At 40.0% G+C, this 25,000-nt stretch overlaps 2 protein-coding genes across 2 annotated transcripts in view; one reads left to right on the forward strand and one right to left on the reverse strand.

Moving 5' to 3' along the window:
• Positions 1–25,000, reverse strand: part of PYGL (glycogen phosphorylase L) — a 59,283-nt gene that overhangs the window by 3,209 nt on the left and 31,074 nt on the right. Inside the window, exons 9-20 of the mRNA XM_047767308.1 lie at positions 24,868–24,960; positions 24,055–24,201; positions 23,553–23,716; positions 23,001–23,115; positions 22,321–22,422; positions 22,041–22,188; positions 21,853–21,911; positions 21,617–21,758; positions 19,555–19,762; positions 17,778–17,912; positions 17,208–17,274; positions 13,673–13,845 (exon numbers count right to left, since the gene is read on the reverse strand). Coding sequence (XP_047623264.1) covers positions 13,673–13,845; positions 17,208–17,274; positions 17,778–17,912; positions 19,555–19,762; positions 21,617–21,758; positions 21,853–21,911; positions 22,041–22,188; positions 22,321–22,422; positions 23,001–23,115; positions 23,553–23,716; positions 24,055–24,201; positions 24,868–24,960 — 1,553 coding nt within the window. The remainder of the gene's footprint in view (positions 1–13,672; positions 13,846–17,207; positions 17,275–17,777; positions 17,913–19,554; positions 19,763–21,616; positions 21,759–21,852; positions 21,912–22,040; positions 22,189–22,320; positions 22,423–23,000; positions 23,116–23,552; positions 23,717–24,054; positions 24,202–24,867; positions 24,961–25,000) is intronic.
• ABHD12B (abhydrolase domain containing 12B) lies at positions 1,918–13,743 on the forward strand. Its single transcript, XM_047767309.1, has 5 exons — positions 1,918–2,182; positions 10,579–10,661; positions 12,090–12,168; positions 12,764–12,882; positions 12,982–13,743. The coding sequence occupies exons 1-5, from the start codon at positions 2,066–2,068 to the stop codon at positions 13,007–13,009; spliced, it is 426 nt and encodes a 141-aa protein (XP_047623265.1). The 5' UTR covers positions 1,918–2,065; the 3' UTR covers positions 13,010–13,743.

A 25,000-nucleotide genomic window follows, 5' to 3' on the forward strand; every position in this document is an offset into this window, starting at 1 on the left:
ATGCTGCAAAAGTTCTAGAAGAGAAAGGTATGACAAAATTCTTACACGGTATGATTTCTTGGCTTGAGATGGGAAAATAAAAATAGTCAAGAGACTACTACTGTGCACTCTGAACGGAGGTATCTAGTGCACCCCATCTTTAGGCAGTTCCTGATAGTATACCAAAATTTTTTTCTATTTAATATAAAATGATAGCTGCTTTTTTAGGGCTATGAAAATAAAATACTAAGGAAAAGTTAAAATTACTTTAAAGAGCCCTCACTGTGACTGTCAAGTGATAATAAGTGTTATTACAGAGTAATTTGGATTATAGAAGAGGAAAATAATACGTTATGAAATAATAAGCAGGACTTGCTTTCTGCAGTCCTTCTTCCATAATATTTATGTTAGTGTTTCTCAAAGTGTTCTGAGAACTGCCCTTATCATAATCTGCTGTGGGTGTTTGTTGTAAACACAGGTGTCCTGGATACTAGCTGTTTTTATGAATAAGAATGTCTGAGAAGAGGACCAGGTGATTTTGAAGTGCATTAAAAGCTTATAGCCTCTCCTTATATGTTAAACTTTACTTGGCAATAGAGGTCAGGCTGAGTTACATAAACATTTTAAAGTGTGTCACCTGCTATACATGATCTTAATTACTTATGGAAATAAAACATCATTTCAATGCTACTCTAAGCTCTCATGGCTCTCTGTGCACACCTCCTTCAGTGTTGACAATGCTGTATTATCTGAATGAAATTCTCACCTAAGTTAATACTTCACTTCCTGGATAATGCAATGATCTTAGAACATTTTAACTCCATTTACTTCCCCAATTTATGAACTCTTGTGACCATGTATTTTAGTTTTCTCCATATAACATACTCCATAAAACATTATTCTAAGTTATAAAGTCAATATTTAGATTTACCCTTTTCTTTGCTCTTTATAACTTCCAGCAGCTCTGTGTTTCCATCTGGGATTTTTCTTCTGCCTGTCTATTGGTGAAGAATTCTCTCAGTTTTGGTCTGAAAATGTCTTTATTTCATCTTCATTTTTGAAAGATCTTTTCACTGGATATAGAGTTCTAGAGTGGCAGTAATTTTATCTCAGGATTTTGAAGACGTCATCTACTTTGTTTCATTGTTGCTTCTTTGAAGATAATGTTTACCTTTTCTTTTGGTTATTTCTGAGATTTTTCTTCTTGTCTTTGTTTTTCAGCCTTTTAAATCTGATTTTCCTAGGTGTTCTTAGTACTTAGCCTTCTTGGGGTTCAGAGCACATCTTAACTATGGCTAAACATTCATTGATTTTGGAAAACTGTTGGTCATTATAACTTCAGATGTTATACTTGCTTCATTCTTTCTCTTCTCTTTCTCTGGGACTATAATTATATGTGTATTTTTTATATCTGTTTCCATGTCCTGTATGTCTTTAGTATTCTAGGTCTTCCAGATATTTTTCTCTTTGTGCTCTATGTTATATACAGTTCATTAAGTAATATAAAATTTTATTATATAATATTAAAATTTTAACAAATATTTGACTATTTTACCATTTCTTATTTTCAATAAGTTTAAGTCCATATAGAGTAACTCCAATATTTTGATCTTTTGTTCTCAGAGGGAGTGTTGACCAAAACAACCTAGTTAAAAATGCATTCTCAGGAGTTCCCATCATGGCGCCGAGAAAACAAATCAGACTAGGAACCATGAGGTTGCGAGTTCAATCCCTGGCCTTGCTCACTGGATTAAGGATCCAGCATTGCCATGAGCTGTGGTATAGTTCGCAGACATGGCTCGGATCTGGTGTTGCTATGGCTGTGGTGTAGGCTGGCAGCTACAGCTCCGATTAGACCCCTAGCCTGGGAACCTCCATATGCTGCGGGTGCAGCCCTAAAAAGACCAAAAAAAAAAAAAAAAAAAAAGCATTCTCACACTTGAACTCCCCTGAGATCCTGACTTCTGACTCAAGTCTGGTATGGGGTCATGAATTTGCATTATTAATAAGAATCACAAGGGATTTTGATACAGGTAGTTCATGTACAAGACTTGAGGATCCCTTATTTAGGAAAGAGTACTTAGATATGATAGGGCAGTTATGTTTTCAAAATTATTTTCAAGGATTCCCAGTTGATGCTATTATCCTGGAAGCTCCATTTACCAACGTGTGGGTTGCAACTATCAATTATCCCTTGTTAAAGGTGAGTCTCTGATTCATTTTCACAAGTGTAAGCTGTTTCCACACACTTATGTTTATTAACCATATTCCTTTTCTTAACTACTTTTATATATTTCTAAGTTATTGTAACTTGAGACAGGTTATTAGCCAACTGAGACAGGTTATTAGCCAAAGGGGATGGGGCACAGTGGCTTTTGGATTTTGTAGTCTTTTAATTTTCTTCTAATAGTTTGAGTAGCTTATTAAGGGCCAGAGTTTTTTTCTTCTCCCCATTAACTAAACTGTACTTCTTATACACTTTTTTAATAGATAGAATTGATTTAGGTTTGTTTATCATTCCTTTTTAAAGTGAAAATAAATTTCTTACACATCGTTTTTAGCCCTATGAATGTCAACCATATAGCTTTCATTATTTCATGATAAGAAAATCTCTAGAGAATTCAAGGAAGCTGCCAAATGGTTTAAGACAGCATCCCACAAAGAGAAGACAATCTTTTCCAAGAAGATAAAGTATAAAGAATTGAGTGTCGAGATGAAGTTTTTAATCCGTTGTGTAGATTATCTTAATTTTATAATTTCATTCCATGTCTCATGCTCAGTTGCTTATAATCATACCTCAATATAAATGTTAGCCACTGAGAGAGAGAAGGGGAAAGAGAAAGAGAGAAAGGGAAAGAGAGACTTAGAGACTTTCAGATTCTTAGAGGGAACAAATGACTCAGATTTTTAAACTGTTGCTTAATGTTGGAAGGCATCATAAGGGTACTTTAATCCAACTGCCTACTTTTGGAATTGTTTGTACAATAAATCATCATAAAGATTTCTGGAATTCACTTAAATATTTCAGCAAAAGGTAGGTCATTACTTCCTGGGATAGCTAGTTCACCAGAATGACATAATCTTGAAAGTGCCTGCACTATTCAAGCTCCAACTAAATACAGGAATCCCCTCTACAATCTGAAATACTGAATGCTGGGAATTTTCATTGTAACTAAGTGGTAATAAACCCGACTAGTATCCACGAGGATGTGGTTTCGATCCCTGGCCTTGCTCAGTGGGTTAAGGATTTGGCATTGTAGGCTGGTAGCTGTATCTCTGATTTGACTTCTGGCCTGGGAACTTCCACATGCTGCAGGAGTGGCCATAAAAAGCAAAACAACAACAACAACAACAAAACCTGAATGCTGAGTAATTTAAGATTTAATAAATAAAAAACTTGGCTTTAGACATCGAAATATTATTATTATTTTTGTTTTTGCTTCGAGTGAGGCCAGGGATTGAACCCACATCCTCATGGATACTAGTTGGGTTTATTACCGCTGAGTCAAAAGCGGAACTCCTAAATATTAATTTTATTTATTTATTTATTTTTATTTTTTATTTTTTTGCCATTTCTTTGGGCCGCTTCTGTGGCACATGGAGGTTCCCAGGCCAGGGGTCGAATCGGAGCTGTAGCCGCCGGCCTACGCCAGAGCCACAGCAACGCAGGATCCGAGCTGCGTCTGCAACCTACACCACAGCTCACAGCAATGCCGGATCGTTAACCCACTGAGCAAGGGCAGGGACCGAACCCGCAACCTCATGGTTCCCAGTCGGATTCATCAACCACTGCGCCACGACGGGAACTCCCTAAATATTAATTTTAAAATAGCCATCATCTATTAGAATACTCTTAGTAATTAGTAATAAATCCAGTAACTTGTAGGCATGTTACAATTCAAATACAATCTTTATATTTACTTTTGAAATTTTGTTGATTTAGAAATTTAACATAATAGGGAAATCTGTAATTTAATAGAGTTATAAACTGAACCTACATGTAACCAACAATCAAGTCAAGAAATTAGCACCACTAGCACCCTTGAAGTCTCCTCTTTAACACTTCCCAATACAGTAAGCCTCAACTTATATGTAAGCCCTAGCCTGAAATTTATGGTAATTATATTCGTGCTTTTCTTTGTAGGGTTACCACTCCTGTGTGCATCTCTAAGCAATATAATTTTGTTTTTAAACTTTATACCTTAGTAGAACTATATATTCCTTTTTTTGTTTTTGTTTTTTTGGGTTTTTTTTTTTTAGCTTTTTAGGGCTCCATATGCGGCATATGGAAGTTCCCAGAGCTACAGCAGCCGGCCTACGCCACAGCCACAGCAACTCAGGATCTGAGCCATGTCTGTGACCTATACCATGGCTCATGGCAATGCTGGATTCCTGACCCACTGAGCAAGACCAGGAATCGAACCTGCATTCTCATGGATACTAGTTGGATTTGTTTCCATGCATCACAATGGCAACTCCCTATGTTCCATATTTGTGGGATTTTATCCATGATGTATAGCTGTAGTTTGATCATTTTCATTGTATAAATATACTACAATTTACTGACCTATTGTTAATGAACATTTGAGCTGCTTTAAGTTTGGGGTAATTAATAATACTGTTGCTGTGAATGTCCTTGAACACATATTCTGTAAACGTGTACACATTCACTGGAGCATATCCTAGGAGTGGATGCTGCATAGGATAGTAAGATGTACTAAAGTTCGCCTTTAATAGGTAAGGTCCCAGGCAGTTTTCCTAGGTGACTTTATTGCTTTACTCTCCCACCTATTGTGTATGAGAGTTCCAACTACTTTACATCCTTGCTCTCATATTTATATCACTGTGGCTTTAATTTGCACTTCTCTGATGGCGAAGGAACCTGGGTGTTTTTTTCCCATATGTTTGTTAGTTATTTAGATACCATGTCTTGCAGATACTTTTTCATGTCTTTTGCTCTTTTTTTTCTTTTTCTTTTCCCCTACCCACCATGGGGGACTACACCTGGATATTTTGCTCATTTTTGAATTGAGTTGTCTTTCTTTGTGTCAGAGTTCTTCATGGAATGAGTCATTAGAAAATTACTTGTATAGGAGTTCCCGTTGTGGCACAGTGGTTAACGCATCCGACTAGGAACCATGGGGTTGCAGGTTCGATCCCTGGCCTTGCTCAGTGGGTTAACGATCCAGAGTTGCTGTGAGCTGTGGTATAGGTTGCAGGCACGGCTTGGATCCTGTGGCTCTGATGCAGGCCGGTGGCTACAGCTCCGATTAGACCCCTAGCCTGGGAACTCCATATGCTGCAGGAAAGGCCCTAGGAAAAAAAAAAAGAAAATTACTTGTATTGCATGTATGTTCTACTCTTTTGTTTTGCCTTTTTACTCCTTTCGTGGTTTCTTATGATGAAGAGATGTTTCTAAGTTTAATATGAGCCAATCTACCAATTTTTTATAATTATTACTTGTAATAAAAGTGTCCTGTTTAAAACAAAACAAACAAACAAACAAAAAAACCTCTGCATACAAATGAAGATACTCTTCTATACTATCTTCTGGAAATGCTGTTCTACCTTTTACATTTAGAGTCATACCCCATAGGTAAGGATTTTTGTATATTTAAGAGGTTGAAGTTCATAGGGATACCCAGTTGGCTCATTACGAGACCTTCCTGACTACTCTGCAGTGCCAGTGTTTGTACATATATCTGCCGATTACATGTATCTGAGTCTCTTGGTAGATTCTCATTTCTCTCCCTCATCTGTCCATTCTCATATGAATATTACAGTTCTCATATGAATACTACTATAGCTTCATATCTGGCTATAGTAGCTTTCTCCTTTTTATTCTAGACTATCTTGCCTATTCTTGATCCTTTGCATTTTGACAAACATTTTGGAATATTCTTGTTAATTTCTACAAAAAACTTCCTGAAATTTTGACTGAGATTGCATTGGGTTTACAGATTAATTTGGAGGAATAGATATCTTTCTAATACTGAATCTTCCAGTTCGTGAACATGGTATCTACAAGTTTATTTTGATTGATTGATGGATTGATTGAGGTTTTCTTAATCTCAGTTTTAGGTCAGGTTCTTCTAGAAGCAGAACTCAACTCAGGGATTTGGTGTGTATGATTTACTGAGAAAGCATTCTTCAGAGAAACCTTGCAAGGTCGTTTGAATCAAGGTTGGAGGATAGGAAAGGGGAAAGAGCAGAGTAAGATGAGACTTCAGGTAGTCTAGCTGTGGCCGGATCCATGTGGGACTGTAAGCTTTGAGTCAATGAGAGTGATTTCTGCCATCCCCAGAGTTGGCTGTGCAGGTGGCATAAACTTCCAGGAGTAATGGCTTTTGTCATCCAAGACCAAGGAGAAGGGGAGCAGTAAATGCTTACAGCTAGAGTTAATTTATTACTCATTTCAGCTTAGATTTTGTTGATTATCTATATTATAAATTATTTTATTACTTCCTGGTACTGCCTTTATCATTCATTTTCTTTTATTTAATTTGCTATTTAAAATATTTCTTGAGGGGAGTTCCTGTCGTGGCAAAGTGGTTAACGAATCCAACTAGGAACCATGAGGTTGCAGGTTTGATCCCTGGCCTCGCTCAGTGGGTTAAGGATTTGGTGTTGCCGTGAGTTGTGGTGTAGGTTGCAGGCGTGGCTCAGATCCCCCGTTGCTGTGGCTCTGGCGTAGGCCGGTGGCTACAGCTCCAATTAGACCCCTAGCCTGGGAACCTTCATATGCCGCAAGAAGCAGCCCTAGAAAAGGCAAAAAGACAAAAAAAAAAATTTCTTGAGATGATACTTGGATAATTTATTTTCAGTATTTCATCTTTTCTAATTTATGCATTAAAGCATACTCCACTTAGGCAATACTTCAGTTGCATCCCACAAGTTTGAAATGTATTTTAATTATTGTTCAGTTCAAAATATTTTATATTGTGACTTCCTTGACCTATAGTTATTTAGAAGTATATTTCATAATTTCTATACATTTGGAAATTTGATTATGTTTGTCATTGATTTCTAACTCAATTCTACTATGATCTGAGAATAACCTCTGTATGATTTCAGTTTTTTGAAATTTGTTCAGACTTGTTTTTTGTTCTGACATATGGTCAGTTTTAGTAAATATTCCATATGCTTGAAAACAATGTGTTCTGTTGTGTTTGGTGTAGTGTTCTATACAAGTCAATTAGGTCAAATTATTAATCATATTGTTTAATTCTCCTATATCCTAACTGCTATTTTTGACTGATTGTTTTATCAGTTCCTCAAGATTGAGGTATCTCATCATGGTTGTGGAATTGTTTATTTCTAGTTTAGTCAATTTTTCCTTTAGTTTTTTAAAGTTATATTATTAGGAACATACATCTAATAATAATGTAATTTTATACCTTCCATGTGAACTAATATTTTTAATCATGAAATATCTCTTTATGATTAATAATGCTTCTTAACATAAAGTCAGCTTTGTTCAATATTAATATACCTTTGTTTTCAGTAATGTTTGCATGATATATCACTTTCTATTCCTTGACTTTAAACTTTTCTGAATTCTTATAGTTAATATTTATCTTTTATAAGCAGCACATAGTACAGTTTTAATTTCTTTTCCAAAATGACAAACTTGGTTAATTGAGGTATTCAGTCTGTTTACATTAAATGTAATTATGATATTACTTAGGCTTAAATTTGCTCTCTTACTATGTCTTCTATTTTTGTCATCTGTTCTGTATTCTTTTAACTCTACTTTCTGGCTTTCTTCTGACTTGGCAGCTGTGTCTCAAGGAGAAAAGTGGTGTTGACAGTCAGGCTTATCTCTCTGGGCTTCCCTTCTCTCTAAGATCTTGACCACTCAAGACCTCACTGCCTTGGTAGATCTCTGACACCTTCACAGAAAGATTTTTAAAGTATTTTCTTTAAGAACCATGGCTCTGATGTCAGACTTTTTAATTTTTTTCTCCAGGGGTGTCACTTAATAGCTATATAACCTTGGACTAGTTGTTTTTAATCCTTCTTCCGTAAAATGGGGGTAATAATAGCCTATTCAAGATTGTTTTGATAATTAAATAAATTCACATATGAAAAGCATGTAAAATGATGCCTGATACAGAGTAAGCACTCAATGGCCATTAGCTATTTTTATTATCAGTGGAGTGCCATAACTCTGAACATTACTATGTAATAAGAAAGTGTAAGACATGGATGTAGTAAAAGGTAAATAGGTCCTAACCCTCAAGAAGTTTCCTGTCTAATTGGGGAGATAGGAATTTAATGAGAAATATTATGTAATGACAGGTTTCCATGTATCACTTTGGAATCAATTTCATTACTCATAGTAGGAAGGCAGTGTGGCATAGTGGAAAAGGGCATGGGCTGTGAAGCTGGACAGATTTGGATGTGGATTCAGATTTGGCCTCTGCCACTAATTAATCATGACCTTGGTAAAAGATTTCCCTTTTTTGTGTTTTTCCTATTTTTTGTAATGAGGTCGATACTGCGTAGGATTGTTGTAAAGTCTAAATTAAGAAAAATAATCCATGGAAAGTACCCAGCTGCTAGTGAGCACTCAGCAAATGTATGTTCCTTTCCTCCATTTTGTTTTTGTTTTTGTTATAAAACAGACTAAGCCAGGTTTAGGGGAAGGCCCAGAACAAGTAACTTCAGGGTAGGGAGAATTCAGGGAAGGGAAGGTCTTATGTGCAGGTGTGATCAGTGAAGACTTATAGGGAGATAGGATCTAAGCTCCTTTATTAAAAGTGAGGGAGAACAGGAGGGGAGAATGTGAGCCAAGGCACCTGGCCAGCACAGGCGTTTATGTGTTATAAAATACCTGAGAGTCATAGAGGGCTTCCATATGAGATCTTTCACATTTGCAATCCTTAAAAAGCCTCACGGCACCTCTGAGTTTGGCATCACTGACTCCACTGAGAACAGAAGGAAAGGGAGGCTTGCCCAATTGCCACACACCTTATAAAGAGGAAATAGGACCCAGTCCTATATTTTTAATTCCAAGCAGACAGACTGAAAGTGCAAAGCTTTAGAATGAAACACTGTGGCCAGATGTAGATGGACTTGCTGCCAAGTTGAAAGTTTTTTGTTTATTTTTTTAAAGATAGTGTTCCACTGGCGAAGCTTTGTAGCAAATTTCAGGTAACTGGTATTTTAAGAATATTTATCTGGTATAATTCTAGCAGAGAGGAAGCAGGGAGGTCCTTAGGAGCCCCTGGCTATGGTCTGGGCTGAAGGGATAGTCTGGAGGGGCACCCCTGGATGGACAAGGTGACACTTGGGTTTGTTTAATCCATGTGCCTTTGGAGGATGTGAAGCAAAAGCATGATATGATGAGGGTTGCATGTTAAAAATGATCACTGTGGTTTCCTTGTGGGAACTAGATTATAGCAGAGTGAGGGTGGAACAAGAAGCCCCTTGGGATTGCTGGCATAACCCAAGCAAGAGATGAAGAGTGGGTTAGGCTGGGTAGTTAGTGTAAAAGGAGAGAAATGACTGGACTTGGATCCTAGTCAGGTTCGTTACCACTGAGCCACAATGGGAACTCCAGAAATGAATGGACTTGGAATGAACTTTGGAGGCAGGGTTTAAAGTCTGAGGAAGGTGCAGTATTGCTTAGAGTTTCTGTCTTTTCCTCATTTTCAGTTGAAATATGTTTTTAGGGCATTTAAACTAATTTACCTATCTACTTAAGATAAGAGCTGATTTAGCTATCATTCTGTTTACTGGAATTTGCCATTAAAGTGGAACTTAAGTATGTTTAGAATGATAATTATTATATTGAGAGTCCTGTGGTCATTGTTAGAATCTAAAATGCCCTTTTAAAACACTACAATATTAAATTATATTCAATAAAGTTTATATTGGTCAAATCCTTCAAACCAATTATCTATGTATTGCATACTTTATCAGAATTTCTAAATAATCAGAAAATCCTATTCTACTTATTCTACACTTCGCTGTAGAATTTTTAGAGTATGCATATCATTGTTCCTTTATGAGTGAAGAAACAAGTTAGTTGGTGCTATTTATAATTTTAAAAAAGATAAGTAAAAACCACAAAATGTTAAGTGATTGATTATCTATGGATGGTGAGTTTATGTGTGATTTGTTTCTTCTTCCATTTTTTTTTTGTCTTTTTTTCATCTTATCTAGGGCCGCACACACGGCATATAGAGGTTCCCAGGCTAGGGGTCCAACTGGAGCTATAGCCGCCAGCCTATGCCACAGCTACAGCAATGCGGGATCCAAGCCTCGTCTGCAACCTACACCACAGCTCACGGCAATGCTGGATCCATAACCCACTGAGCGAGGCCAGGGATTGAACTCGCAACCTTGTGGTTCCTAGTCAGATTCGTTAACCACTGAGCCACGATGGAAACTCCCCTCCTCTTTCTTTTTGTATTTTACAAATTCCCTACAATGATATGAATTACTTTTAAAACCTTAACGCTGTATTTTCAAAAAAAGTTTATTATATTTAGAAAGACACTACTTTCTATATTACTACAGTTCATAGTGGGAATCTATAACAAATGACATAGTTATAGGCCATGTTTTAATTCTTTTCCTTTTTAAAAATAGATTTACCGGAAACTTCCAGGATTTTTACATGATGTTATGGATGCCCTGAGGAAAGACAAAATAGTCTTCCCTAATGATGAAAAGTAAGTCAGTGATGTCAAGATGTCCATTATTACTATGTCTATAAGTTCCTAGGGGGTAATTATCATGGAATTCATTGAATGGGTAGATGAGAAATCTGAATGGGTAGATGAGAATTCTTAGATGGGCACTAGGATTGGGGGTAAGGTGTCTACAAATTATCCTTATGTCTAACTCAATGACTTTACCAATTCAGTACTTTCTCTGAAGCTATAAAGGAAGTTGTAGGCTTAGGGTGTATTAAGACCTTTTAAAGGTGGGTCTTGCCTAGCATTCCTTGGGAGAATTCCTGCCTTCTAGGCCTTATTCGCCATGTAACCAAAATCCATCCACCATCCAGCCAACTAACCCAAGAGCAAGTCCAATGACTAGAATTGGCAAGCGAGCCTTTCACAGTCGGAGAATCTTAAGAGTACCTGCAAAAAGGCAGTTGTTGTCAGTATTTTTTCTATTTCAATACACTCGAGGGATCTAACATTCTCAGGAATAACAGCGAGTCACGATGGCAGAGATGAATGGTATCAGAATTTGGGAGGGGACAGGGAAGTACTATTTATTAGGTATTCTTCATGTCATAGCCTTTTTGAATTATCAAGTAAGAGGCTGACCAGAAAGCTAACTGAACCCATTAATCCCATGTCTATCCTGTCCGTTTATGGGGAAACATAAATAAACTACTTCAAAGAGTTCCCTTTGATACTATGGTAGTTCTTGTTACTTTGGGGTTTTGAGTTATTTTGTTTTCTTTTATAGTCTTTTAATTACAGCCGTCTAGACATTATTAAATAAGGTAGAATAAGGAAAAATATGAGGTTCTTTTTAATTCTGTACAAATTCAGTTTTTTTTTCCTTTATTTTCGAAAATTACATAGGAGTATATTAAATTAAATACCTAATTAAGGACTTCCTGTCATGGCGCAGTGGTTAACGAATCCGACTAGGAACCAAGAGGTTGCGGGTTCGGTCCCTGCCCTTGCTCAGTGGGTTAACGATCCGGCATTGCTGTGAGCTGTGGTGTAGGTTGCAGATGCGGCTTGGATCCGGCATTGCTGTGGCTCTGGCGTAGGCCGGCGGCTACAGCTCCGATTCAACCCCTAGCCTGGGAACCTCCATATGCCGCGGGAGCGGCCCAAGAAATGGCAACAACAACAACAAGAAAAAGACAAAAAGACAAAAAAAAAAAATTAAAAAAAATACCTAATTAAATTGTGTAAGTAAATAGAAGAATCTTGCCTGGAGGAAAAAAAAAAGTCATTATACGAAGCTTATTATATATGTATTATATATATATATGTTATTCCTGGGAGGGATAGAAGGAGCATGCTTGTATTTTGGGAAAACCTCGTGTTTTGCTAAAACTTTAAGTTAGAAGAGGAGGACTCTCAATATACAATTTTTGAGCTGAATGCTTTTCTTCCAATTGTTCCTAGTGTTAAATTCCTGTCTTCACCCCTTCTCATCATACATGGAGAGAATGACAAAACAGTGCCTTTAGAGTGTGGAAAAAAGGTAAACTCAGCTCAGTGGCTAATGGAAATATACTAAAACTATTTCATCATGTTTTCATTCAGCCAAACTTTGATTAGAGACTAAAGAAGGGTCTCTGACATTGTAAGGGATTCTCTGCAGCCCTGTCTCACCGTGCCGCCTGGTGTAGATAATAAACATCAGTGTGCTAGGCCATTCAGCCCATAGGAGTGTTTGTGGAGGATCCTGGTTCCTCCTCTGGGGTCTGTGAATCTCCAAGTGTAGAAAGATCCCAGGCTGCTCTGGGGACCTCCATGCAGCCTCTCCTGCAGTGGCTCTAAAAATAGGGATGCAGTTTCTTTTCTTTTAAACAAATTGAGGGGTCCAGTGCAACTCCTTGCCCCGAGACAATTGGGGAGGATAAGGTCTTGTCACTGTTCCATGAACTGAGCTGTGCAGCTGTCAGCTCCTTGATTGTGGAGGCAGCCACTCGGGGATACAGAGAATGTCCGTATCTCTGGACTTAATGGAACTAACTCCTTAAGTCCGCTGTTTCTGTACCCTTTCAGGAAAACTAGACTAAAAAAGCTACAGCTGCAATTACAACTTTGAGTCTTTGTCTTTCTGCACCTTGCAGCTCTATGAAATTGCACACAATGCATATAGGAACAAAGAGAGGGTGAAGATGGTGATCTTTCCTCCTGGCTTCCAACACAACTTCCTTTGTAAGAGCCCCACACTGTTAAAAACTGTGAGGTAAGAGATGCTTTGCTAAATGCTGTGGGGCCTGCTCTGGCTTACTTAGATGGTGAGGTGGAAAAAGCACATGAGCTCATGTAGGTCCTTTTTCTACAGAGATTTCCTGAGCCAGCAGTGGGCATGAGGTGTGAGAGCTGCGGAGAGGGAAGACTTGGTCCAAACCTCATCTGTGATGTGTATTTTTTACATAAAAATTGTACTGCGCTGCCTGGGTGAGCTGCAGTCACTGACATTTCCACAGGTCACTGCCATTTTAGTAAGGGACAGCGGGGATGCTGGGCATTATAGAACATTCTCGTTTAGCCTATCAGAGTTTACTTTGTGAAAAGTGCTGAAACGTCACTGTGGAGAATCAGAATTTGGTGACGACTGGATCCCATCTAAAAATGTATAGATTCTGGGGACATTTGTAGATAAGATGGTCTTTGATTTGGACCTAGACAGCAGTATAAGAAAGGGGCTCCAATGTAATTAAATAATTTGTATTTCAGTTTACTTAATCTAAATGGCATTAAAAAGCTCCCAGCTGTTTTCTAGCTTTCCTAATAGCATTGGGGAAAGTCGTAGAATGCCACTCAGTCTGCTATAAAATAGTAAGATTGGGCACTCATGTAGTCTTTGGAAATAGACACTTTTTCCCTAACATAGTCATACATTTTCCCTCCCAATTCCCAGGATACTTGACTGGATTTTTAGCTAACAAAAGTGAAACAAAATCAAAGAATGTTGTAAAAATGTTCAAGTCCAATAAGACGCTATTTTTTCTAGGAGGAATTTTACAACTTACTTTCCATTGGCTTTGTGCACCCCACCGCTGGGTTCACTGGACAGGGAAATCTTTAGGTCGGAAGGCTCCATGTTCCAGATGTCCCGGGCGTACTCCTTAATTGTTCGGTCACTGGAGAATTTCCCTGAGGCGGCTATGTTTTTCAGGACCATGGTGTTCCAGGCCTTTGGATTCTGTAGACAACACAAGCATCTAAGGGCCAGGGCCTGAGTGCCCACCAAGTTTTATGACGAACATCAGGCCAAGCACATCCAAGTACAATTCATGGAGAAAGTAACAGGAATAAATTGTAATGAATCATAAATACGTTGGTTTCACAGTTGGGAGCTGGGTAGGGCAGACTGCTTTTCTCCTATTTAAGATTATAGTTCTCTAAAATGAAAAAGAAAGTATTTTCGACATAAGTTCCCTAATTGGTAATTTTTGCTCTGGTTATAATGTTTTGACATGTAAGCTGTATTTCCCATGCTTCATTTTGAATAAAGATACCTCATCTCCCTTTAAACTACAGGGAGAAGGAAGAGACTAACATTCATTGTCTGCTGGGTGCCACATAAGAAATGTACCCTGTGGCTCATGGCTACAGCTTCAGGAACACTGCTTAGAATGTTAGCTATCATATAGGCAAACAAGTCCATGTGAGCCTTTATTCACTGACTTCTCTTTTCTTGTTCTTTCTGAAGGTAGATACTCCAGTAGGTTTACACTGAATCTCAAATACTCCACTGGGGTTTGAAAACATGATGAATGAAGGCTTTATCCTTAATAAAATATGTAATATTCAAGTCTCATGATTTTATGTAAAAGAATATGAGAAGTGCTTTATTTTATAGCCTCATGATTTTGTAAAGAACGCTAAGATAGAGTTCAATGGAAATGACCAGAACATTATTTGAAACCAACAGCAATGCATTATAAGCATCAAAAGAAAAACTAAAACTACCATCATTCCTTAAGGTACTGCAGAACAGAGTCTGCAGTTAGTTTATTCAGACTTTGGAAACTTATAAAATAAGGAGAGAATAAAAGCTTCCTTTTATTAAAGGATAATGACTAGACTTCTCAACCAAACATGTTTTCCAAGCCTCCACAATACAATTATTGTTAAGACTAAAAGCTGAAGTTTGCACTAATGAACAAGAAAGATGGAACAGAATGCTGTGCCTCTAGGTGGGCATCCTTTGGATTCAGGCCATCATTTTAATAGAAGGGACCATTGTATAAAACCCACATTCACAATTGTGATTGCCCTTGCTCACAATTTCCTTTCCTGCTCTATTTGTTTTCTTCCACAGCCTTTCTACCTAAAAGCATGGTTGGAGATCAATAGGAAAGAAATAGAGGTGGCCGTTTTAATTCCTGGAGGCTGTACCTGGCTGCTCTCTCCAGTGTTCAGGAAGCAGGAAGTGAGCCATGCCACTTAACTTGAGCACTGCCTCCCCTTGGGAAGTATATAAAACTCTGGTTTATATGCATTTCTGGGGCACTGGATATGCTGTAGAGCAGCAAGGGCCTTCAATGATCCTATTTTAAAAATCCAGTGGGGAGTTCCCTGGTAGCCTGGCAGTTAAAGACGGCATTGTCACTGCTATGGTGCAGGTTTGATCCCTGGCCCACAAAATTTTGCATGCCACAGGTGTAGCCAAAAATAAATGAATAAAATCCCAATAGCATAGCTGGGATGACTGTAGGAACCACCTTGTCACCTGGCTTTGGGAAAGGAATAGAAAGAAATGTTAGTGAAGGGCATTTCTGTTGGAAGTAGTTACTAAGGTGGCCAAAGGGCAGGAGGCGGAGACTCTATGGATTCCCACTAATCTGCTATATAATGGCTTTCTAGTTGGAGAGCAAAAATGGAAACTGTGTGGGCAAGGGCATCTACCTCTAGAAGACCATTTTGGAGTCTTGGTACAGGGCCAGCCTCCTCCTGTACCTCTTCATCCGTGGTGTCTGCAGTTCAGTAAAAGTCTTTCCTATCAGAAATGATTACCTTTCCATATATTTATTAAATGTACAGAGAGGGCTGGGCCATTTGGTGAAGATGTATAACTTTGCATATGTGGGACTACTCACATGGCTCTGGGCCTTTTTCTTATTTATTTATTTATTTATTGTTTTAAGTAAAGTATATAGTCTTTCTTATTTCATTCCTTTTTCTTCCTTTCTTTTTTTTGTGCTTTTTAGGGCCGAACCTGTGGCGCATGAAAGTTCCCAGGCTAGGGGTCAAATTGGAGCTGTAGCAGCTGGCCTACACTACAACCACATCAACATGGGATCCAAGGCGCATCTGCAACATATACCACAACTCAGGGCAACGCTGGATTCCCGACCCACTGAGAGAGGCCAGGGATCGAACCTGCATCCTCATGGATACCAGTCAGATTTGTTTCCATAACGGGAACACCTCATTCTTTTTTGTTTTTTTTTTCAAGGGCCCCACCCATGGCATATGGAGGTTCTCAGGTCCAGTCGGAGCTACAGCCTTCACCACAGCCACAGTAACTTGGGATCCGAGCCAAGTCTGCGGCCTACACCATAGCTCACAACAACACCAGATCCTTAACCCACTGAGCAAGGCCAGGGATTGAACCCACAACCTCATGGTTCCTAGTCGGATTTGTTTCCACTGTGGCACGATGGGAACTCCCGTTCCTTTTTTTTTCTTTTTTTTTTTTTAAATTCATATATGAAACCTCCCCTCTTTCTATAAATTTAAATTCTATTCATATAGCCCCACTCCATGGGTGGTCCAAGAGAGCTACTAACTTTGCAGGTTTCAAAGACTGGGGGTGGGGGTGCTTTCCCAATAAACTAAGGCTCAGTCTTCCAATCATTTTAGCAGATTCTAACACTGATGGTGATCCCACCCACTATTGGGGCACAAGCTCTCAGAGGAGGGCATTTGTACTTTGAAAAAGCTGTCTTTGTGGCATTCCCGTTGTGGCTCAGTCGTTAACAAATCCCTAAATGAGTGAGTAAAATGAGTGTTTAATTTAGTTTCTTAGTTTCCAGGACATGCCTACTACATGTTTGGTACTCAATAAATATTGAATTATTTGTGACTTTTTACTTGGATATTAAAAAACAACTACTGAAATGTCAAATCCCAACCTACGGAGTTCCCGTTGTGACTCAGCGGAAACTAGCATCCATGAGGATGCAGGTTCAACCCCTGGCCTCACTAAGTGGGTTAAGGATCATTGCAGTGAGCTGTGGTGTAGGCTGCAGACTCGGCTTGGATCCCGAGTTGCTGTGGCATAGGCCGGCAGCTGTAGCTTCATTCAACCCCTAGCCTGGGAACCTCTCTATGCCACGGGTGAGGCCTAAAAAAAAAAAAAGAAAAAAGAAAAAAGAAAATCCCAAACTGTGCCTGAGTTTTGGAAAAGTCAAGTTTTGATCTGAAAAAATTGAAGAGCTGCCTCATTTTTTTGATTGGTTACTGGGGCCCTGTTATTTAGATTTAATAAAAAGAAATGAAAGTTTTAATCAAATGTAGTAGACTGGTTTCCTTTGTAAGTCTCAGCAGCATACTCACCATATACAGCTGACTGACTTTTTCTTGACACTTGACATAGGCTTCATAGTCTGCAAAGACTTTAAACCTGATTTTGTCATTGGAAGGAAAAACAGAAAAACAAAAAGCTTCATTAACAGATGCATGCTAAGATTCCATTTAAAATTCTCTTGCTTAATGTCAGCATGGCTTGCTTACCAAACTGATACTTCAATTCACAAGGGTTTCAACCAGCCCTCAACCTTTCTATGATTCTTCCCACATGTAAGAATGTTATCATTCACATGGCTGCAGGATGCATTTAAAAGCTGGGTATACCAATGGAAGGAGAAAAAGAATACCAGATTTGTAGGTCTTATTTTTAAATCTTCCTGCCATTGTTAATGGAGACTATCTAATTTTTCTGTATATCAACTATACTTCTATAAAAAGGAAATAAATGGTTAAAAAAAGAATATCTAATTTTTCTAAGGCAAGGTTAGCTTATCATATTACAAATCTATGCTAATCTACATGGTTGTGTTATAGTTGGTTTAAGATCTTCACATCCCCTTTCCATGGTCCAAAGAGCACCATTTTGTGGGAACTCACCTGTCATGATGAAATAGCATGTTGACTAAGTCTTTGAAGAGGTCAGGCTGCTTGGGAGAAAAGAAGCCCTTGTCAATTTGATCAATGGCCAGCTTTAACTCTGGAAGTGCCTCATAATATTCTTTTGCATTATACCTGTGGGTGGGGGTGGAGATGGTAAGGGAAAGTCTGGTTAGTGTTTGTGATTAACAACATACAGACACTACATTACCCTTGAAAAATGCATTCAGAAATTCTGGCATTTATAGAAGTCATTATAGAGTTCAACAGGGGCATAAAGAATATTTAACCAGGAGTTCCCACTGTGGTGCCTTGGGTTAAGAAACTGACTACAGGGGCTCAGGTTATTGCAGAGGCATGGGTTCAATCCCCAGCCCAGTGCAGTGGGTTAAAGGATCCGGTATAGGTTGCAGCTGTGGCTCTGATTCAGTCCCTGGCCAGGGAACTTCCATATACCATGGGTGTGGCCATTAAAAAAAAAAAAAAAAGAATATTTAACCAGATCCTGAAATTTCTTCCCCGACTAATTTGACTAATCAAGGACACTAAAAGACAGTAGATAATAAAAATCCTAGTCACAGAGCAATAGTCTGATCTAGTAAGGTACACTGATTATTTCAAAGCAGACTTTATGGCTCTAAGCAAGCATTATACAGTTGCTTGTTTTTTTTTTTTTTTTGCATTTTAGGGCCACACCCACGGCATAAGGAGGTTCCCAGGCTAGGGGTCGAATTGGAGCTACAGCTGCCACCCTACACCACAGCCACAGCCACAGCCACAGAGGATCCGAGCTGCGTCTGAGATTTACACCACAGCTCACGGCAACACCAGATCCTTAACCTAGAGTGAGGCCAGGGATTCAACCTGCAACATCATGGTTCCTAGTTGGATTTGTTTCCACTGCACCACAACAGGAACTCCACAGTTGCTTTTTAGGCCCACAGATCCCCAAATTTGTTGCTACTTAGTGAAAATTTACTTCTAAGGATTGGGAAGTATATCGACACCCTCCAAAGTTTGTGATTCCTGTGGTCCCTTTGGGTGGCACTCTATTTCTTATTTGAATCCAGTTTATTAAACCTATCTAGATATTAAGTGTAACAAGTATTTTGAGTGTTTCTATATGATCAGACCTATGCTCTACCACATTTTAGTCTCTCTTTGAGATCTTAAAGGAACACTAGATGGTTTTAATTAGTGGCAAAAACCTCCAACTACACATCAGTTCAATTTAAAAAAAAATTTTTTTAGGGCCACACCTGTGGCACATGAAAGTTCCCAGGCTAGGGGTTGAATAGCAGCTGCAGCTGCCAGCCTATGCCACAGCCATAGCAACTCAGGATCCAAGCCATGTCTGCAGCCTACTCCACGGCTCACGGCAACGCTGGATGCTTAATCCACTGAGTGAGGCCAGGGATCAAACCTGCATCCTCATGGATACTAGTTGGATTCTTAACCCACTGAGCCACACAGTTCGGTTTTTTGATCAAAGTAAAAATCTCAAATGTGGAGAAGTGAATAGCTCATGAAGCCAGCTCTGCCATGGCTCAAGCCATTGTTATCAATGACAAACAGCAACGACCCCACAAACTTGTGCTCAAACCCCTTTTAATTTCACTTGCTGGGTATAATGACTAATCTTTGTCAAGAGGCACCCCCAATTCATGGGAGATGTTCAGTTGCCACATCTCATGTGACCTGCCTCAATGGGACACCGGGGTGGGCAGACACACTCCTGGGGATAAAACCCACCCAACAAGCAGGACTGTTCACTTACCCTTTCCTGTCTAAGGCAGCCACATCCTCTACTCTCATGCCAAAGATGAACAGGTTCTCTTCCCCAGCTTCCTCAGCCATTTCCACGTTGGCCCCATCCATCGTCCCGATGGTCAGGGCCCCATTCAGCATGAACTTCATATTGCCTGTCCCTGAGGCTTCAGTGCCTGCGGTGGAAATCTGCTCTGACAGATCTGTGGCAGGAATGACTGCAAGCAAGGCATGCTGGAATTAGTGATTCCATCTCCCTGGATTGGCTTGGATGCTATCTGAGCATTCATCTGGCCTGTTTTTTATCATTAAAGTAATAGATGTACATCAAGATGAACATTCAAATGGTGTAGAAGGCCAGATCTCACTCTTGCCTTGACTCCAGCAACCGCTTTTGCCCATGTCTGATGTGCTATCTTTGTGATTATAGCCACAATGCCAAATAGCTATGCTTATACAATACTTTGCATCTACCGACTCTCTGCTATAAAAGGTGACACTACCTGAATAATTCAATTTTGAAGGCAGGATAAAAACAATTCAAACATTAAAAATTTTCTCTGCCCTTTGGCCTCCACTCTCCCCTCTACTGTGTATTGTGCATCCGCATCGTACATCGACCAAACCTCCTCATTGGCAGAAATATCTGCTTAACCATAAAAAGCAACATTTCTCCTAGCGCCAACAAGGTAACTTCTTAAAGGATAACATTCCTTTTTCATCTTGTAATGATCCATCACTTTGTACCTGCAGATTTGGATTGTGTAAACTTTCAGTAATACAGCATTTAACATAGAGCACTCTGTCTCAAAAAACTTACATAACTGTACTTTGACTTCTAATGGGTGGATCAGTTTTCAGAACTTTCTGAGATGTTGTTCCTGAGTTAAAATCCCCAATTTGGCTCAAATAAAAATTTCCATTTCTTTCTTAGATCAGCTGATTAATTTTTCCTCTTCACTACATTTCTCTTCTCCCCCTTCTTCCTTTTCGTTTTTGTCATGGTTTTATTTTTATTTTTTCTATTTTATATCTTTATAAAATATATTTAAATTTCTCTTTCTTGATCCTTAAAATTCGGAATCTCTCCTGACCCCCCTTTTGCAGTCTGAGGAAACTGAATTGTGTCATTCCTTCCACTTCTTAGCACCCTCCTTCCGCTTTCATTGCAGGGAAATAAGCCACAGGGAACTGAGGTGTGCCCTGGCCAGATGCTCAGCGTCTGACCTTTCAGCCTGATTTTCACAAAAATTCATGCTGCTCCCAGCACCCCTTCCCCATCTCTACGCCATCTTACAAAGCATAGGACTGATTCTCAGTTTTATTCTGAAAGCTTATTTGTGGATTAGGAATATCTTCATTTGCATCTGTAAGAATCTGGCTTTTTTCTTTTTGTAGACAGTTCTTAGCTGTAACATCAGAGGACCCAAAAATAACTCCAAAAGAGAAAGGTCCCTTTTCAATTAGTTTCCATTTGCATGTGGATGGTGCTTTATGATGCAAATAAGCAAAGGTCCCAGTGGAAGCGACTTGGATGCTGGCTTCTGGCCAGTCTGGGGCACTCCATGCTGGCCAGAGTGCCCATCTGAGGCACATATAAACCCTGGGCTTTGGCAGCCTGACATGTGCCCTCATTTTCTGTTGCTACATGAACAAATGACAACAGTCTTTCCTTCCATGAGTGACCAGAGGTATATCTGGGGTCTGGGGAATTGGTGTTCTATTGCAAAATTGGGCTTGGGAACTGAGGCTCCTTTTTTTTTTCTTTTGTAGAAGAGCACAAACTGTACTTTACCAAAAGCTCAGGGCCACCTCCTCCAGCACTCAGCTCTGTCCAACTGGGAGGAAAATGTGCTTGCAAGTGAAATCTGTGATACTGTCTCCAGGGGTAGCAATCTCTTGGCAGCTGGGTCACATTAAACGTTCTTAGTTTAGGGGCTTATTCTGCTTAAGAGTGATGCCTTCTATCCTAAATTACCACTCCCTGAGCTCGGCTGCTCCATTTTCCTATAATGTGTAACCTATCTCCAGATCCTGCTGTGGCCCCACATGGTTTATGAGGATGGCACTACCTTTTTCAGCAAGAGACACTCTGTAGTTCTCCAGGAAGATGACTTTCAGCTTGCTTCCAACGACGGGGTCATTGTTCACCACCTCTGCCACTGAAGTGATCAGCTTTATGATCAGTTTGGCCATATGATATCCTGGGGCAGCCTTGGGGAACCCGGGACAGAAAGCAGGCATGATGAAGTAGAGACAAGGCAAGAGACAAGAGACCCCACATCCCCAGGGAAGAGGATCAACTTACTTTGCCACCAATTATAACTGTTCTGGGCACAAACAACTTCTTCGGGTCTTTCTTAATGCCTGGAAAAGATGGAGAAATGGATGAAACAGAGGACGATCGATGGCTGGGTGGTGAGGCTTGCACCGGAAGTGCAGCTTCCACTGCTGGTGTGTGGGGGAGGCTGGTGGGTGGCCGTGGAGCTGACTCACGGTTGTACATGGTGACCACGTGCAGGCAGTTCATGAGCTGCCGCTTGTACTCATGGATCCTCTTCACCTGCACATCAAACATGGAGGCTGGGTTGATCTTCACTTTGTACTCCTTCTCCAGGAACTGAGAAAATTTCAGCTTGTTCTCCTGTTGAGAGACAGTGAACGGGTCCAGAGCCCTTTGGACTTAAAAGCACCGGCAGGGTGGTCTGTATGTAAACACTGGAGCATAAATCCTCCAAACAAGTGTGGAGAAAGAACCCACACCAGGAAGCCTCACCTGCTTCACGTTGGAAATCTCTCGGAGGAAGACATCGTCGCCCAGGAAGTGGTGTAGCTTGGTCAGCTGGCTCAGGTCCTTCACGTAGTCCTCCCCGATTTTCTTTCGGTTTGAAGGAAAAGATGACTTTAATCAGGGAAGGCCATCCCGCCCACATGAGTAGTTTCTGTCTGTCTGTGGCAAGTGGTTGCAAGCACCTTAAACTCACCTTACACTATTCCACACCCACAAAATGGTCTCACTCACAGAAGATGCTAGAAATGCTCTATGGGAAAAACACTTTGCTAGTACTTTACCCATAGTTTCAGTGGTATCAAGGGTTAAAAACAGGAAAGCTACCTAAAAATGGTGACAACCCCATCCCCACCCCCAGTTCAGCTAGTTATTTATATGACCATTGTTATCCTCTTTTACTAACTAAAGGTACCATCTTCTGTGTGTGTCATATGAGTTCCCCCAGGACCAGCCACACAGTGTGAGGGCTCTTTTTCTGAAACGGAGAATTTCACGATTGGCTACAGAGGAGAATGAAAACAGGTGTGGAGCCCTGTGGGGCTGCATGAGTCACTCACAGATGAGGCCCACCCTGGCACAGACTGAATTTGCCAATTATAAGTGCTCTCTCAGCCTCTTGCATTCATTTCATCAGGCCCCCCTTCCCCTCGGCACTTCCCAGTTACCTCTGCTATTAATTCTGCCAGCCCGGGGTTGCAGAGTAAGAGCCAGCGCCTTGGAGTGATCCCATTAGTTTTGTTCTGAAACTTGTCTGGTTCTAGCTCACTGAAGTCCTTGAATCTGGAGACGGAAGAGACATATCACTAAACTTGGCTGGTACAGCAAGTGTCCTGCATGCTGGATGAAGTTCAAGGAGCTAAGTGTAGGCTTAGCAAGATTAAATAAAAATGGAGGAGGGGCTGAGGGCAGTTATAGCTGTCATTCTAAATAGAAATCCATTTGCAATTCAAGATAACCACAAGAAAAATATCCAAATCTAATCACCTCTTTTTTGCGGGAGGGAGAATTCCTAGTCTAGAATTAGGATAGTTCAGAGAGGAAGGCGTTTTTGTCTCTTTAGAGAGAGTTTTTTTTTTTTTTTTTTCTGTATAGAAGAAAATACTTTTAAATAGTTTAATGGGGCCTTTCCTCATCTCCAAATGCAGCCCTGCGGTCACCAGCACCGTTTTGTTAATGAAGGTAATGGGAGTCCCACTACCACAGGGATGGAGGCTCACACTTGGGTCTTCACGATGTCTGAGTGAATTTTAGCCACGCCATTCACAGCATGGGAGCCCACGATGCAGAGATGGGCCATGTTGATCCTTTTGCCTCCTTCCTCTTCTATCAGAGACATCCTTCTCAGACGGTCGACATCTTTAGGAAACAAGGCAGCAATTTTCTAGGCAAAGGAAGAGAAAGGCCTTACTGGTCCCTCAGGTTTATGGCAACCCTGGGATAATGTCATTCACTTCCCAAGCAAAATTTTTGATAAATTGACTATAAAGCTTCACCTCACAGAGAGGAATTGGGTTAGCTCTAGGGAGATGCTATCCCTCTACTTTAGTATTTTCGAAAAGACGTCTTTAACAGAGCCCCATCCAGACTTGAGTGCTTTTGATTATTAATGACTGAAAGATGTCTGAGCCTAGAGTTTGGTAAAGGGGAAGACTGTCACCATTCTTAACATCTCAAGACCTCCTTCTCAAAAGGGATTATGAATCTCTCAGAATGACTTACATCTAAATGCTTCTGATTTATCTCATAGATGATCTGCAAATGTCGAGGAAGCAACTTCTCCACCAGCTCTACAGGCCAGCGCTCTAGGGCTTCTGGGAGCACTGTGTGGTTGGTGTATGCAAAGGTCTTCTGGGTGATCCCCCATGCCTGAAGGAAAGAGGGGGGTCAGCTGCTTCCCTGCAGGAAAGGCTGCCACAAGTGCCTCCCTCCCACAGGCCAAACATTTCCTCGACTCCCGCTCGACTGCAAACAGGACAGTTCTATCTAACAGAATATACAGTTAGACACAATTCCACAGGCTCCTGCATGGTCCAGATAGTGGCAACATGTTTTCTGGGGGAAAAAAAGCAGTAAAACTGGCTGATAAAACTTAAGACAGCATGCTGATAAATCTTCTTTATTACCCTAACTTGTCTTTTGTTTATTAAATAAAATTTGGGGAAGAAAACTTAAGTAATGTTCTGAGAAAGTACCGAGCATGTTTAAAGTTGATGGGGACACTTTCAATTAGCTGTATTCTGAGGCTAGCGAGTTTAAGAATCCTTTTTGACACAAAAATGGTAAACATGATATAAGCCTATTAATTTATATTAATAGCCTCTGAGCTGTGTCCCAGTAGGAATTTCTTAGTCTTACTTCCTGTTAAGCAGTAAGAACTGAGAAATGTCAGCACCAGATCAAAGTTTATATTTAATCATTGGAAGTTAGCAACAATAATTTATTTTGAAAAACTGTAAAAAGAGCCTGTGGCAAAATCTCTGAACTACAGATATTCTGGTTAATTAGCGGAAAAAGAAGCCAAACTATCCAGACCTTGGACCAGGGCAATTTTTCAATATCCACAAAAATCCTCATCAGCTCGGGGATGGCAAGTGCAGGGTGAGTGTCATTCAGCTGGATGGCAACCTGTGCAGGAATAGAGAGCAACGTGAAGGTGACAGACAGC

This window comes from Phacochoerus africanus, chromosome 2, assembly GCF_016906955.1.
Source record: "Phacochoerus africanus isolate WHEZ1 chromosome 2, ROS_Pafr_v1, whole genome shotgun sequence".
Lineage (NCBI taxonomy): Eukaryota > Metazoa > Chordata > Mammalia > Artiodactyla > Suidae > Phacochoerus > Phacochoerus africanus.